We start from the raw sequence: 17,951 nt of genomic DNA, 5'->3' as shown, positions 1-17,951 counted from the left end.
AAAATTCTCACACAATCAATCAATTAATTGATATTGTCATTTAAACACTGCTTAAATGTAAATATACTTGCACTTATAGGTTTTAATCATTTTAAATGTTTTCTATTAAAATATATATTTATTACATTTATACAGGTGTTTGGTTTTTTTTTTTTCTTCAGTGCCTCAGGTAGACATTCGTAGTTCTTGAGGTGTAATTATAAATATAGATTACCGTTTTAATTATGTAGTACTTGTTTCTTAATAAAACGTATAATACACAGCAACAAATAATAAACATAGTACAATTTTAAAAAAAAAGCCTATTGTTTAGTAAGCGGTGATCTCAAATTCTACTTTATCTTTTGAAATGAAAAATGTATTCTGCTGCACTTAAAACAAGCTTGCTGTCCAAACTAAAATGGTGTCAGTTTTAATTTAAACAACAAAGTAAAAAGGTTTGAATTCATTAAAGTAGCTTTTCTTGCCGTTTGTCTAACTGTACATGATGACTTCTCCGATTCCTTTTTCTCAGTTTATTACTTCACTTTCTTTAACATAAAGGCTACTATTCCAATCACCATAAAACAAGCCTCCACTCGCTGTTCTTTGTTTACATTGCAGAAAATTTGCTGAAAAAAAAAAAAAAAAAAAAAAAGATGTGTGCTCTAGCTCAGCTACTGCAATACTTTGCGTAAAAGAACACTACAACTAAATTACTTACTGCCCTATGGAATCTGTTTTATTTTTTCACAAATTCTGTTTTATTTTTTTTTGATTTCTGGTTTTAACCATTTTATTTTTCCTTGATTTGGATTTTTGGGTTTTTATGTTTTTTTTTTCTTTTACTGTAAGAAAGTACTAATAGCTACAACAAAATAAACAATAATTAAATGGCACTTTACAATCCTTTTCATGAAACGGCACACTAGCCAGCTGAACCTTATTTTGCAGTTCCATTCATCAGGTAGGAGCCCAGATCCTCCATGATGCTGTATGCTGAGATTGCAGCTGTTACTACTTTGATGCTTCCTTCTAAGATGAAAGTTAACTTCACTTTTAGAAAAAAGAAAGAGTGACCTGCTTTTAAGGGCTCGTTGCATCTGAGGAGAGCCTGCTCTTTTGCCCAGGTTTATAGGTGTCGAGTTTATAACGGAACCTTGCACGCCTTGTCACCGTGAAGCAAAACATTTATTAAATCCCGAAACATCGTTGTTAATTTTTAAAAGGGAACCCATTAACAACTAGTGCTGTTCACTAATAACATTTTCTACGGGAAAGACTGTTAATACCGGTTAAATACCTGTATAATGTAATCGGTTAAATGATTCACAGAAAATGCATCTCGTACAATTAGAACTGCCTGCATAAAAGAATTACCATACAGCCAAATGTTTACTCACCTGTCACTATGATGAGAACTATGTGGTCTCAGCTATCAGTGGTTTCATCAACTACAACATATATTTTTTTGCCACAAATCTTTTGAAGAATGCCGTCCATATGTTGTTCAAAGACACGGGGCAAATGAGTTCGATAAAGACTGCTCTCAATTTTTGGCAGCGTGCCTTCTTGTTTACAATGTTTAAGAAAGAAAGGACTAATCTTCGTTATTTTTTCCGAGCGGTATGTCTGACTCATATGAACACAAACTGGTGTCTTGCATCTGACTATTTTATTATTTCCTTTATTGTTACCTGAAGGGGGACACTTTTTGATCTCAATTTCTCCTTGTTTTTGAGATTGGTTTTAGATTTGACTTGGTTATTGCAAGTATCTCTTTGTGTCTAGTCTATGGTATGCTGGAAAAACTTGCAGAAAAGTTGTCCAGATTCGTAAAAGTTGCCGGGATATTGTTGTGCCCTCAATTTTGCAGTTAAGCTCATGTTTCTTAGTTTTTTCGACGTAGTTAGGGTATCTGATACTGCTCGCTTTGACATTTCTTTCTCGTGCAGCTGGCTAATTCATGTGCCTTTAACGAGAAAACGTACAGGAAACACAAAAACAGATAGAGGCATAACCGGATTTCTACGCAGAATTGTGTTCACTTCAAAAACAACAAACTAGAAAATAGTATCTGAATGATAGAACTATAGATTATTCAATTGTTTAATTTATTGGGAACTTTTGTAACAGTCAAAGCTTAGGAAGAAAGGGGCTGAAAATATTTTTTTGTGCTCGGTCAATTTACAGATCATTGAAGATTTTTGGTGTGAAAATTGGCGGATTTAAATCAGTGGATGATCAATTGGAGCATTCCTAAATTTCAGACCATGAATACTCTCATTAACCCAGGGTGAGCTAATGTGTTCTTGCACTGCAACTTTCTGTCGTTCAAAGAGAATCGCTTGTATCTGACAAAGTATGCAGCACACCTCCTTGTCATATGATCTCTCCAGTATAGTAAAGGCACTACATTGGAAGTTTGTGTTTTTTTTTTTTTTTTCTTTTCTCTAAGCTTGTTAAAAAACTTTGGTGTGAGATATACAGTAGGTTATTTGTGATCTTTTACTACTTTGCTGGTGAGGGAATCCTAACAAAAGGGTATATAGCTGGTCGGTTTTCAACCTGATTGTCCAAGACATGAAATGTCTTCATGGGGCTGTCAAAACTGCATCATAAATTCCTGGCACCAACCTTAAAGAGCTCCCAACAATCAATTCCACCTGCTGTTGAAAGGAATTCTCGAAAGGAATTCTTGAAAGGAATTATGTTTTTGTTTAACAATGCAGACATTAATATCCTTTTATGCTTTTTGTCCACACTACTCCAGCGTTTGTAACACCTGAAAACAAAGACTTTTGAAAATACTCTTCAGAGCCATGTACTCTATTTCTGAAAACACCAGTTTAGCATTACAGTGTGAAACTGTAAGTGTGGATGGAGATTGCTTTTCTTTTAAAAAAACACTTCATTTTGAAAGCATAGTAGTGTGGACATAGCCTCAGTCAGTCATCACAAATCCTGTCCACGTAGTCCATAATCTGTTCACACACTATTTCCTTCTGGCAACCATCTTCACTTCAGAGACAGTTTTTCACCACGGGCAATCAGGCTGTTATATTATTGACAACCTATATGATCACCTATATTGTATGATATACTGTATATTGTTTTTCATAGCTTTATACTGATACAGTATTCTTAGGAATGACCTCCCAAAATTAATTAGATCAGCTGACTCCATTCATTCTTTTAAAAAAACAACTTAAAACTCATCTATTCAGGGAGATTTTTAACTTAACCTGACATTCTGCCCCCTCTTTCAGTCTTCCTCTCTGTCCAGATGCTCAGTATAATTTGTATGTGTGTTATATCATAAATGTTATTTGCTAGGCTTTCTTTTAGTATTGAATTTAGTGTTTTACTGTGGTTTATTACTTCTTATTTAATGCCCTTTTGTATATCCTGTATCTTATCTGTTTTAATGTATTCAGGAAACTGTATTCAATGTTACATATACCTGCTCTTTTTTTATTAGACTCTGTGAAACGCCTTGAGCATGGGAAAAGCGCTATATACTTAATAATAATAATTATTATTATACTATACTGTATATTGACAGTGCGTGTGCACCAAATTCTGTTCTCCTAGGTTGGATTATGTTTTACTGTATTGTCACCATTTATATCCCAACAATATATCATTTACAGTGTTGATTAGAATTTAATTGTATTCTGTAATACACTTGACAATAAAAACTGGTGCAATATGTGAGATGTGCTTCACCTTCTAGCTGGGATGCTCATTCTGGATTGCCTTTAAAATGTTCTAATCAGAACTCTTGTCTTTCAGTTAGTTACATGGGTAAATTCCTAGCTTGTTATAAAGGTTCTAGTACCTACACAGTGACTGTGTTGTTGATCTCTCTTCACAGCTAGTCTGCACTGGTTTACTCACTGAAGCACATCTACTCTGTAGGTATATGTGTGAAGAGAGAGACAGAGACAGATGCTACGTGAACTTTGATACTGAATTTAGGAAGAGAAACATTTAGCAGATGAAGATTTATCCAACAGATGGGTACTTTTCAGTTACAGGAATAAACTAGAATACATTAACTGGCCATTTCCTAACTACCTACCTTTGACAGTCAATAATTCTCAGAATCAAAGTTTATTCTCAGAATCATGGTTTAGTTTTTTTGACTCCTGGTGTAGGCGATGTTTGCCCTTCCTGATTCCTTTAGTACTCATCTTTCTCCAGCACATATGGAAGGATTTTTGGCATGTTTTCCTTTCTTTGTTCAGAAGCTCTTCATCTTTGCTTTGGTTGCCCGTTGTTTGCAAGCGGTATGGTTTGTCTTCAAGGCTTCACACAAAGTTGGTACACTTTTCATAGCATAAAATCACATCTGCTGGGAAGTTGATCTGTTGACTGCATTATTCATCAAGACAAACATATTGCTTTATATAGGTCTCTCTTGCATGTGCACTTTGCTTTACTTTAGCAAGATGTGGACTTTGATGGCTTCCACATCCAACTCTTCTACAATGTCTTTTACTCATCCAGCACTAGGTTATGCTTCAGAATAAAAGGGATCACTCCAGCCTTTGTTACAGCTACCTTCTAGGCAGCAGAGGTCCTGCAATGTAGGGGAATTCATGGCCAGTCCGACTGCACAGAGGGCATAGATCTAGTGCTTACAGTGGGTTATAAGGGAGTGAATGTTTTGCCACTAGTTTTTTTTTTTTGTTTGTTTTTTTTCTTCATTTGTTTTTTTGGTGAACATAAGCCCAACCTTTTTGTTTGACAATTTGTGTAAACATTTCTCCGTCAAGGTTGTCACTTGTTGAGTTATGGCTGTCTGTTCACTGAACAAGTATTTAAATGGTACATCATATAGATATCTCTAGATGTCATTTTCATCTTATCAAATGAGACCCAGAAAATACATTCCATAGAGTGAGGAGAACTGACTCTTGAGCTGCTGTCAGAAAATAGGGTCTGGCAGCTTCCTCTTAAACAAGGAATGTTTGTGCCAAAGCACAGCAAGTTGAAGTGGGTAATGCCAGTCTGTCCTACAAACACAAATATGAAACCTTGAGTTTTTTTTTGGCTTTCTTCGCAGATCAATTTAGTTTGCAACTAGGGGGCTCCACCCCCTGCTCGCTTCGCTCGCCAACCACTGGTGTTGGGTAATTACAAATAGCATGATATATGTATGAGATATATCATAGTGTGAAGGTGTAGATGACGCATATAGGAAGCAAAGAAGAAACTGCATGGGACAGTGTAAAGATTTATTGGAAAATTGCCTTGTACACAACATTTGTAGTAAAGATGGTGTCTTGTCCTTGAATGAGTTTTCCTTGGCATGGATCATTTATAACCTTAACTATAATGTCAGATGAACGTCGAACTCGTGAGAAGGCTACATAAAGTTGTCCATGTCCAAAAAAGGGGTCAGAGAGAGATAGATGCCAACCTTGTATATGGTTTGTCCTTGTGATTTGTTGATGGTCACGGCAAATGTAGGTTTAATGGGGAACTGTTGCCGTTTAAGTGTAAAAGGTAATTCTAGGTCAGAACTTGTAAGGTCAATTCTAGGAATCAGAACAGTATTGTTAGCATGTGATCCTGTAAGAACTTTTGCTTCAATAACATTGTGTGTCATGATGTTGACGACTAAACGTGTACAATTGCATAAACCTTGTTTAGTGTTAAGGTTTCTTAATAGCATGATTATTGTTGCGATATTAAGGTTATGATTGTGTTGTGGTAATGTGGCTGGGTTAATAGTGTTCAAATATTGTAAGGGGAAATTAAGATGGTCATTGTCGTCATCAGAGTCAACTTTGTCAGAGCTTAGAAAGAGCCGTGCTTCTCCAGGAAGTAATGCAATGACTTGGTTATTTATGTGATCAACATTAATATCTTTTGGACATAATATAGTCCGTTGTGTTAAAAGGGGTATTTGGTCTAATGAGATTGTTGTTCCAAATATCTCCGTAACTAAGTCGTCGCAGATAAAGGGTTGAGGAATTGTAATAATATCTGGGTGAAGTCCATCTGTATTGGTGAGTGTTCCATGTCCCAGTTGTAATAATCAATTGTTATATTCTGGATCTGGACATCGCATGTTTTGTACCAATTGTATCTTTTGAAAGCAATGCCAAATGTCCGCGTATTTTAAGGTGGACTGAACAATAGCTGAGCGCATGGCATGTGGAACAATAGCTAAGCACTGTCTAAAATCTCCTCCTAATAAAAGTACCTTTCCCCCAAAGGGAATATTATTATTCATCAACGTCTGTAGAAGTTTATCAATGGTGTTGAGTAAGTGACTGGATGCCATTGTACATTCATCTATAATTAACAGTTTTGCAAGACGGATGTCACGTGCATTGTTACTGTTCATTTTCATAGTGGATACCTGAATAAGGAGTGACGTGTGTTTTTGGAGCCGAGACATTTTTTCTTCCGCGGTGTCAGAAGCGCGTTGTAGGCGCCGATGTGTATTGTTTTTTTTCATGCGGGTTCGTGTTTATGGTCCCGTTACTCGAGGCGTATTGTTTTGTACCCGTGATCGTGAATTCATGACTTGTTTGTTCTTTATCGTTAGTAATATGGATAAGTAATAAGGAGGATCGTACTCACTGTTAATATGGAGCCTTTTCTGTGGTTGTACGGTTAATAGTGCATCATTGTAATGAGATTCACCTATGCGGTATAGTTTGAACGTGTTTAGATGATGTATGTTTAATACGGACTGTTCGTTTCTTCGTATTATTATCCATCAGGTGTCGCGCCTGTATATGTATTGTAGTCCGGTCTCTTGTTGTTTATGTATGACGTCGTTTGTAGGCGTGTGTCTTTTTAGAAGTGCGAGGAATGTGCTGTATAGTCTGTACGTTGATTTCAGATGTGAGTTGTAGGCGAATGCTTCTATCGTAGTATCTGCCGTTTTCCGAAACACAAATCTCTTTCTGTAATATGTTGGGTTTGATGTGTGACCCTTTGAGAACTCCGTAGTCTGTTCCGTTTAACTGTGGTGTGGGGGTGTGAGTCCTCTTTTTCAGTACTATCTCGGGCCTGATTTGTGAAGTTTTGTGGACTCCTTAGGCTGTCCCGTTTTACTGTTAGGCGGGGATAATCTGATTCAAATATGTTGTGTTGTCCGTATGTGTGGGGTGTTTGTATGATTTCGAGTGTTCGTTGTTGGTTGCTCTTTTGTTTTTGAGCCTCAATCTCGGGCTCGATGGGTGACCGTGTGTGGAGTTCGTAGTCTGTCCCGTTTCACTTTGGGGTGTGTGTCTGACTCCTCTTTTATGTGTGATATGGGCGCGTTGCCTCATTTCTTATTTCTGTTAGTGGAGGGGTGCTTTGTGTCTCATTTCTTATTTATGTTAGTGTGTGAAATCCGTAGTCTGTCCCGTTTCGTGTGCAATGGGCTTTGTGTGGCGCTCGCGTCTGACTCCTTTTTTGTGTGTGCTAGGGGTGCGTCGCCTCATTTTTTATTTCTGTTAGTGGAGGGGGGCTTTGTGTGTCGTGGGTCTGAATCCTCTTTTTTGTGTGTGTCCCATTTCGTGTGCTATGGGCTTTGTGTGGCGCTTTATGCCATGGGTTTGTGTGGCGCCTGCGTCTGACTCCTTTTGTTTGTGTGCTTTATGGGCGCGGCACATCATTTCTTATTTTCCGGTGCTTGGAGGGGGGCTTTGTGTGACGCCTGCGCACTTCGTCTTTTGCGTCCACGGCCCATGTCCCTGCGTCCATCCGGTTTACCATTCTCGTTTAGTAATATGGATTTGCAAGTATAAATAATAATTTTTAGCAGCTCAGTTTTCTTTTATTATCGTCTTACACATAATGTTTGAGAGAGAATAACAGGACTTCATTTGAGTATTAATTTGGAGAGTTACTGTAGCAACGTCTGTCTCATTTTTAAATTAATAAATTGTAAGTGAATTTAGGAATAAGGTAGAAAATGTATACAAGGCTTATCATTGAGGTGCATTTGAGGACTTGGCGTGCACTGTGGCTTTTAATGGACTGAGTTCAGTAGGTAGGTTCTAGAAACTTCTCAATCCATTGACAGGGTTGCATGGGCCAGAGGGGTAACCTAAAGAGTCTGATAAAAGCTTATGAATATGCTTGGGCAGGATTCTAGTTCACCACAGGGATCACTCTTACACATGCACCTAAACACATAGCATGGTAAAAATTTGAAAGTGCCAATTAACATAACCTAAATAAATAGAAACTTTTGTTATTAATTCCTTGTTTGTTTGAGAATGTATGGCCATAGTCATTTTCATGAAATGAGAAATGCAAAGCTATTCAGTTATGACAAATGTTAGGGAATATCAGAAGTGAAAGGCAAACTTTATTACAGTAACTGACAATTACGGATATTAGGTGAATGTGGCACTCTGAGGGTAAATTACAGGGTGACCAGACTTGTGTAGCATGCATGGTCACACATAAAGCCCATCCTCATAATCCATCCATCCATCCATTTTCCAACCCGCTGAATCCGAACACAGGGTCACGGGGGTCTGCTGGAGCCAATCCCAGCCAACACAGGGCACAAGGCAGGAACCAATCCCGGGCAGGGTGCCAACCCACCGCAGGACACACACAAACACACCCACACACCAAGCACACACTAGGGACAATTTAGAATCGCCAATCCACCTAACCAGCATGTCTTTGGACTGTGGGAGGAAACCGGAGTGCTCGGAGGAAACCCACGCAGACACAGGGAGAACATGCAAACTCCACGCAGGGAGAACCTGAGAAGCGAACCCGGGTCCCCAGGTCTCCCAACTGCGAGGCAGCAGCGCTACCCACTGCGCCACCGTGCCGCCCCCATCCTCATAATGCTTACTTTATCTCTTCAACAACAGAGGGGGATCAGAGCATGGGGAAAAAAAAACACTTTCACAAATAAACATGTATGATTCCACACAGTGCTTGGAAGTATAAATAAATAATTGCCAGTGCTCTTTTTTTTTTTCCATTTCTTGTTAATATAACACAAGTTGTTAATCAAGTGGATGTGCCCCCTTGGACCTTCATGCATGCCGTTTTAAGTATATTGTGACAATGTCTGTTTTTGTGATGCAATGTTTGCTGCACTGAAAAAGTTTATTATATGGGCAGCCTGTTAAAACCAGGATATTTTGATATTCTTCAATTGTTTATGGGGATGCATATCCTGAAATCAGGACTGTCCCTTTAACCAGGGTGTCTGGTCACCCTAGCATATTATAGTGTCAGTGAAATAGTCATGTCATATGGTACTTTATTCACAGCTAAATAACATTTTGTTTTCCTTGCTTGTGTTTTATAATTTTATGGTAAGATCATTTAAGTTATAGTGGTTTTCAAACTTTTTGACAATGGACTATTTTTAGTTAGAGAATCTCTTTGGGGACCTGGGGGTTCTCTGTGGAATTTCAAATGGATTACTTAATGTTCATGTAAAGACTGTGTGGGTTTGAGTGGTTTGATCAGTTAGAAATAGGTAGAACAGCGGATTGCTTCTAGGTTTACTAGCTGTGGAGCACTGCTCACTGCTACCACTTCATAGGCAACATTTTGTGGACTGGCAGTAGGCAATAACAGTGTTAATATACTTGCCGTGCTGGCCTTTTCGTGGAGAGAAACACTGGCTTAAAGCATTGGGAAGATTTAAATGCTGGTACACTGGTTTTCTTCCGTTTGTGCTCAAACCTCTTTGAAGCCTTTATAAAGCAGAAACATTGTGTTGAAACTACAATTGGACTTGCAGATACCAGATTACCTGCCTGCCCAGTCGGCTGCACAAACAGCCAGTGACAGTGAGAAACTCTACCAGTGCATGCAGCACACAATCTGCTGGTGTTTAATTATCTTGGACCAAAGATCTGTTCATTACCGATAGTAGCTATTGAAAGTAAAAATGAGAAGAATATGCAAAATATACAAGTTAGTGTAACCACTGTCAAGGTAAAAATTTAAAAAAATGGTAAACTAATATGTACTTTAATATGCACAGAATGTTTCTCTGTTTAAAGATAGTCAAGTCTGCAGATTTGCCAATGCTTTTTGATGGTGATTTTAAAACTTTATACGGGGCAATCTCAACAAATTTCCTTGAAGAGTTAGAATGCCACATTTCAACAAGATGGGGTATCGCAATGGGTGCTTCATGCATTATATGTGAATGCACCTAAAAATAAATTAAATAAACCATACATTGTTAATTATTTTCAGATGGGTATACTATAAATACACTTGAATTAAAGTTTTACTTTTTTAGAGCCACAATCTCAATTCCATTGGTAGTTTTTAATGTTTTTTTTTTCTCCCCATCAGAGAAGAAGTAGATGATGATGATGATGACGACAGTGGACAAGTTGTGGAAAATGCAGTGGAAGGTGGTGAAATTGCAGGCGAAGATTGTGAAGATGATTCCAATGCTCATGCGAAAACAGATGTAGATGAACTTGCAGAATATGACTTAGATAATTATGATAATGACACAGGTAATAATTGAAAAATATTTTTACCATTATTATTAATGGTAATCAGATGGATTGTTTGCTAATTGAACTGTGGAAACTGCCTTCTCTACATATTTACCTATCTCAGTTGTGAGAAATGCAAATTCTGTTATTGTACAGATATGTGTTTAAAGTGATACCTTTATTGCAGCATTTTCAGTAATGCTGCAATGCTTCAGGCTCGTTCTAAAGATTACTTTTATTTTTAGGTAATGCTTTGATATTTTCTATGTATATAATACTTCTTGGAGTGCCAGCAGTTAGGTGGAAGCATCATAAACAGAAAACAAAATGAGACACACAGACTATTGATAAGATAAGTAATTGATATAATCCAAGTCCTGTTGATTTGGAGAATACCTCTGCATTAACACAAGTTGGAAACAATCTCTTTAAGAGACCCTATGTGTTTATGCATTACAAGACTGCTAGTTACTGCTCAGGAAACTCGAAGAAAGGTGTTTCTGCTGAAAGCTTGTTTCACACTTTCTTGTAGTTCTGCTGTAATAGATGAGTTTCAAATAATCATTCAGTGATAATTTTTTTAAAAAACTCTCTGTATTGAAATATATCATACTCATAATGAACTGTTCTTTGCTTCCATTGTAAAAATAAGGCATTAGGTGTATGATTTCCCAATACACTTTGGAGTTGATGTTTCTTGTACTTTTTATATGTCGTTATACAATACAAAATCTGATCCAGAGCCATACTTCCTATAAATTGATATTTAAGTGCAAATTATACATTTAATTTTTCTGTTTTTCCAAATAAACTATTTGTAGGAAAAATATGTAACCCTGTGGAGAACAGTAGTGCAGTGGGGTTTGCATCCTACTCCTGGCGATTTTTTGTGTATAGTTGAATGTTTTGCCCACATGCCCAAAGGTGTGCATCTTTGGTTAAATGGTAATTCCCAATTGACCATTTAAATATGGATGTATTCATGAGTGAGCCCTGCAATGGGCTGGAGTCCTGTACAGGGGTTTTACCAGCTTTGTGCCTAATGATGCCATTATAGGCTTTGACACCCTTCAGCCTTGAATTAGATTAAGGTGGTTTGGAGAATATTGTGTTATGACATATGCAAGAATAAAAATGTTTGTGTTATTAATTATCCAGATACAAATAACCTAGGGGACACCTTGGCGGGGCTGACTGTTTATGGCAATAATGAAGAGGATCCTTACATTACCCTTAAGGATACTGTAAGTGTTAAGCTACTAGAAATTTAAGTAAAGCATAGAGTAACATGTTGTTAGCAAAAATATATTTATACTGACTTTTTCATAAAAATCCAAAACTAGTGAGCAGATTGCAGTTATTTGAAAGCATGGTAAGTAACCTGTAATATTAATATTTTGAACAATCAAAAGTAGCAAGTTTACAATATTTATAACGGATAAAATAATCCAATTTCAATGTATTCTTCTATAGTGAATTTCCAAGTTTAAAGTACTGTACACATTTTAAATGAAGTATTTTTAGAAAATACAGGGCAACAGCATTATACAGTGGTTAGTGCCACAACATCAGAGCTCCAGAGGTTTAGGCCTTTGATGCTGTCTGTCTGAAGTTTGTGAGTGAGTGTGCTTTTTGGACTGGTGCAGTCTGAGCTGCCAGGCTATGTATGCCACCCACCCTCGACCTTGAATTGGATAGTGAGTTAAAAATGCGTCAATTGATAGATAAAACATAAATAACATGCTGCAAAAATGTACTAGGGTGCACACTCTGCAAACAATATTGGTGGTAGATCCAAAAATTAGATATTTAAGAGATATCATTAATAAGGACACATTCTTATATTTTGTTTAAACACAATCTATATAATTTGTGCTTCTGGTGAAACACTGCATGTCATCTTAAAAATATTTTGGTTCCAATTGAAGAGTTGCATTTCTATAGTAATACTGTGAGACCAACAGTATCGGACGTAAGATTTTGCAATGTAAGCTTTAGTGTAACGGTCAGAGGCTGGAGTTCGGCTGGCTGTCTGAGAGCAGGATTACTGAACAAAGCTATTACAAATACAGTATGTACAATATATATATATATATATATATATATATATATATATATATATATATATATATATATATATATATAAATATAATTCACTAAGTCCATGGCAAGCAAGACGCACGCAAGACCGAGCCCCGCCCACCAACAATTCACTAAGCAGCCGACCATGGCACATGCATTACAGAGCCAACAATTCGGCGAGAGTCAAAGCATTTGCCAAGAATGTTTTCATTAATCAAGAACGAAAGTCAGAGGTTCAAAGAAGATCAAATACCGTTGTAGTTCCGACCATAAATGATGCTGACTGGCATTACTCCCACTGGCATGCCTCCGCATAAAGTCAAACTTAAAATTGGTTCAGTCGTCATGCTTCTCAGAAACCTCATGCCAGCAAGAAGTCTCTGTAAAGGCACTAGACTGACTGTTACCAGCTTTCACCGCAATGTACTGGAGTGTATAACAATTGCAGCTGCTACCTCACAAACTGTCCTTATTCCCCAGATTTCCCTGACCCCATCAGATTCAAATTTGCCTTTTACTTTTACACGCAATTTCCTGTTAGATTGGCCTTTGCAATGACAATTAATAAGGCACAGGGACAAACTTTCAAAAAGATATTCCTGTATCTGCCAAAACCAGTTTTCAGTCATGGACAATTGTATGTTGCTCTCTCCAAAGTTCCATCTTTTCATTCACTCAGTCGTATCCTGTGTCTTTCAGGAAGTGTTCACCCATCAATACATAATTATGCGGCGTATGCTACGCTGTGGGTTGGCTAGTTGGTATATAAAATGCTAGATCATTCAAAAACAATGGTCAGCTTGCCAATAGTGCAGTATACCCATTTTTCCATTTAGTATCGCTATTTTCTTCATAAAGGAAATGTTCTGTGTTTGTGGGAAGAGGCCACATGCACTTTGTTGATATCTGTTTTTGTTGAGTTTACTTGGACTGTGAAGGAAAAACACAAAAATACATTGTACAGGTAGAATTATAAGCTATACATAAGGTATTATTTTCAAGTTAATTAATATTCAGTGTGTACTTAAATGCTTCTTCTCCAGTGCTCTTCTGAGAATAATTTTATCATGATTATGTTTTTGTGTGACTTCTGTCAGAAAATAATTGCATTAATTATTGTTTAACTACTATTCTGAGAAAATTAGGTTATACTGTACATTGTGAATCTACTGCACAAGGTACAACACTTCATTATTCAATCTATATGTTTTAATGCAGGATATTTATGAAAGAGAAGACTTTGAAATAAAATCGAATGATAATTTGATTTTGGCTGGAAGAGCTGAGAAGGACTGCTGTAATTTGGAGGTTCATGGTTAGTAATAGTAGCAAGATTAGCTCAATAATTATTTAATGCGTATTTTTATTTACCTTTTAAGAAATGTCATTTTCAATTTGATGGTGTTTTATATTATACAGTACATGCTTTTTCAAAGGAGTGTTTTTTTTTTTTTTCCTGATAGTTTATAATAATGAAGAAGACTCTTTTTATGTACACCATGATATCCTCCTGCCTGCCTACCCATTGTGTGTTGAATGGCTGAATTTTGATCCAAATATGGATGAGGGACCAGGTAATAATAAGCTTTTTGTACAAATATAAAAAATATCTTTTTGTCAGTTTTCTGAATTGATTGAGTTATTAGACTTTTAATCTCCTGTTGACTTAGTATCATCCACACTTGGGATACAAGTCTCAAGCACAAAGTATTTGGGACCATTTGTTTCTGTATATAATGTGCTTTCTGTCAACCTTTGTACTGCTGTTTTATAATTTTAATCCAATAGGGAACACTTAGAGTAAAGGTTTTCAAGGTAAGCAGGCTATTTGTTCCAGTAATTGATATTTGAAGGTTTTATGTCAAGAAATATGTATTTGTTCAAATATATGTGAAGGTGGGTTAATTTCAGGGGCTTCATGTGTGTTCCCTATAAAACAGATTAGAACTGAGATCATTATAATGTTCACATTAAACTTACTTGCAATGCAGAAAAGATTTTCCAGTTGACATGAGAACAAACACATTTTTTGCTAAACAGGAAGTGGAGATTCTGGAAGGATATCTGTGAACATTGCAGTTTTTGGAAAATGTGACCGGCAGTTTATGAAATCACATTTCATACATCATCTTGGGACTGTTTAGCCTTTCTGTCTCATTGCTTTCCTCCTAAATTTACAGCCGTACTTACCCTATCACTCGTCAATCATCAGTGATTTTGTTATGCTCTTGGTATAAATCTCACTTTATCCTTTACAAAAAAGTTGTTTTTCCTATAAAACTTTGAAGTGGCCACCACCTAAAAAGGATGTTTTCTCATAGAACTGTTCCCTTATAAGCCCATGGTTTATTATTGAACAGTGCTGATTAGCGAAATTCGCCACAGTTGTTCACAACAAATAGGTTATGTTTGCAGTGACCTTGTTTGGAGAATATTTTACTGGAAATTTACTATGCAGGCAGCTTAGACAAACTTTTTTTTTTTACCTGTGCCTCATGATGCTCGAGTCAAGCATTACATTACAGCAGTCAATACTGGATCGGACCTCCCTTCCAAATATGTAATGCTGATTTCACCCATTAAACACTGTGTGGGTGTGTGTTAGCCATTAAAAGGTGTCATTTTAGTCAAGTTGAGACCAACTCCACTCCTCTCCTTTTCCAACTTCCACCTTCTCCTCCTCCAGGGCTGCCTCCACTCCAGGTACAAGTTGTGCTGAACCCCCTAGCAAACACCCCTGCAGCTATGCAGTGGCACTATTGTGCCACTTGTCAGGCTGTGCTAGAGCTGATGTGTCTGAGTGAGAGGAGCTATACTGTGACTACCTGCCTTCTGGAGTCAGGCCTTAAAGTGGAAGGTCTGTCCTCCGTTTCAGCCAGGCAGTGTGGTGTCAAACAGTGGCACAAACCTCTTGGCTGCCCTGTCATTAGGCAAACTGACCCATGTACCATGTTTTGCATACATACTCAACCTTGTGGTCCAGAGGTTCCTCAAAACTTATGAGGTGACGGACAAGCTTGTGAGCACATTGTTTGCAAAAATGCAGCAGCAGCACCATCTTTCCCACCACAGGTTGATTTATTATATAGCAATGAGGTGCGACTCCACTGTTATTTAGTGGAGTAGTTGTTGGAACAGCATAGGGCAGTCAGCCACTGCCTGATATAGCAGGGCACCAGGTACCAAGCACTGCCACTGGGATATTTTACTGTGGACCAGTGGCAGCAGATGAGGACCTCTGCAAAGTGTTGTGCTCCTTTCGAGCAGGCTACCAAGTTTGTCAGCTGGAATAACACTGGCTGGAATGATGTGCTACCAGTAGTGTTTCTGATGGAAAGGTCCTAGAGGAGGACATGCCCAGTAAACAGCCTGGCCAGGAGAAGAAGGAAGAAGAATAGGAGGAGGCATGGGACCAACAGCAGGATGGAGAGCTGGTGAAGAGTGGTGTTCCATTTGTTAGGGGTTGGGGGGATACTGGGGAGCAGCAGCAGAAAGTGAAAGAGATGGGTGCACTTCTTCCACATGACTGCACATATGCTGTGATGTTTTAGAAGGAACTCCAGGATTACAGCCATAAAAGAGAATGATAATGACCAGGTGGCCACACTGCTAGAACCCTTATAAAAGACCAAGATGGGGGTGTTTATGGAGTCCAGCCAGAATGAACAGAGAATGTGCCACTTGTCTGAGGCCTATTGGATGTGTGGAGAGACTATTTCTAGCCTGAATGACCCAGTCAGACACAGGGTGGCAGTAGAAGCGGTCACTGCCAGTGCCTGGATTGCATGGTCTGTGACTACCTGAGGTATTGGTGCACTGATGACTCCATTGGAGTTCTGGGTAGCAAGGCTGTGTTTAAGCAGCAGGTTCACTCAGTTTAAGATGGAAGTGCTGGATTGCATGTCTTCCAATTTACTGTCCGAGCAGTCTTTCATAGTTGCGGGTGGAGTGCTCGCGGACAAGAGAACCCAAGTGAGCTGTGGGCTAACTGGCATTCATAAAAATGAATGAGTCCTAGATCAGCAGAGATTTACCGATTCCAAGGACTAGATTGGTCTCTTGTCCGTTCCACTCTGTTTCTCTCAGTTTTTGTTGCTTTTCTGCACACTGGGTGTGTGGGGGCCAATCCTCATTGAAATTCATGTTTCCTGATACTTTTGCCTGCAGTAAATGATACATTTCTGATATTCTGTTATTTGCCATGTATCAGGTCCAGAGTTGCATAAATAAGTTCCTTAAAGAAAACACTATTCTTGAACTTGGAGTCTTTCAAGAACACATCTTGATTAATTTTTCAAGGAGTCTGAGTCTGTTTATGTCTTCCTGAAATGAAAACAATTCAAAGGTAACCTGTAGATTGCTGCAGAGGGGCAGGGTACACAGTGCATGAACCAAGCTTCTCAGATGGGTAAAGCAAATTGCATCAAGTAGTTAATCACTTGTAAAGATTTTTATTACAGCAAGATGTATGATTTGTGCAAAGCTGAAGCTGAGTCAGCATTTCTCTGACTTCAGGCTGTGTGAAAGTTTTTCTTTGTAACTCACCCAGCTCCAGAAGGTGACAATGCAGCCGATATATAATTTTATCTTGGCAAAGCACGGTGGCTCATTGGTCAGCACTGCTGACTCACAGTGCAGAACACATTTCTGGCCACAATAATCAGTCCAGCATAGCTGCCAGGTGCTTCGTAGCAACATTTAAAAGACCATTGCACCATGATAATCTACTAGTTCAGTTCATCCTTCCTTTTTGATTTCAGTATATTGCACTGAGTTCGGCGTAGTCCCCAAACATTTCAGTGGTTTTGCTGAACTCTCAGCACAGGCAACTCCACAGGGTTCACTCATCACTATTAATGAAATATTACCTCCCCCATCTATACATTTATATTAACAATCCTAGTCTAACAATTGTACTGAACAGCTATCTCTTTTATAATGTCTTGATTATCCCTCAGATAATGCCCTATGCTATTTTTTTCCCCCATCATTCCCCAGGTAATTATGTTGCTGTTGGTAATATGACTCCTGTGATAGATGTATGGGACCTTGATGTTGTAGATTGCCTGGAACCAGTGTTTTCTCTTGGGAATGCTAAAAAAGCAAAGAAGAAAAAGTCCAAAAAAAAGGTTTATTTCAAATAATTTATAATAATACGCCTACTTTGGAAACCAGCTAAAATACCAAGCAGTCTTTTATGTTTTTATTTCTAATGGAATTAACTAGTAAAATTGTTGAAATTTTATAATGTAAGACTGTGTTAACACACAGATCCTTCTGTGATAATTAATTGAAGAAAGGTAAATTAAGTGCTGTGTCAATTTTTATTTTAGAGTCAGGCAGCAGAATCTACAATGGGACATTCAGATGCTGTGTTGGATTTGTCCTGGAACAAACACATTAGGTATGATATGACTGTTATTTTGTCAAATACAC

General features: G+C 37.9%; 1 protein-coding gene across 1 annotated transcript in view; it reads left to right on the top strand.

Moving 5' to 3' along the window:
- The window catches only part of pwp1 (PWP1 homolog, endonuclein), a 72,348-nt gene that overhangs the window by 15,908 nt on the left and 38,489 nt on the right, over positions 1-17,951 (top strand). Inside the window, exons 3-8 of the mRNA XM_028815904.2 lie at positions 10,282-10,451; positions 11,592-11,677; positions 13,734-13,830; positions 13,979-14,089; positions 17,514-17,644; positions 17,849-17,919. Of these exons, the coding sequence (XP_028671737.1) occupies positions 10,282-10,451; positions 11,592-11,677; positions 13,734-13,830; positions 13,979-14,089; positions 17,514-17,644; positions 17,849-17,919 (666 nt within the window). The remainder of the gene's footprint in view (positions 1-10,281; positions 10,452-11,591; positions 11,678-13,733; positions 13,831-13,978; positions 14,090-17,513; positions 17,645-17,848; positions 17,920-17,951) is intronic.

This window comes from Erpetoichthys calabaricus, chromosome 1, assembly GCF_900747795.2.
Source record: "Erpetoichthys calabaricus chromosome 1, fErpCal1.3, whole genome shotgun sequence".
Classification (NCBI taxonomy): domain Eukaryota; kingdom Metazoa; phylum Chordata; class Cladistia; order Polypteriformes; family Polypteridae; genus Erpetoichthys; species Erpetoichthys calabaricus.
The sequence above is the reverse complement of the archived record's forward strand: the minus strand, read 5'-3'. Positions and strand labels throughout refer to the sequence as shown.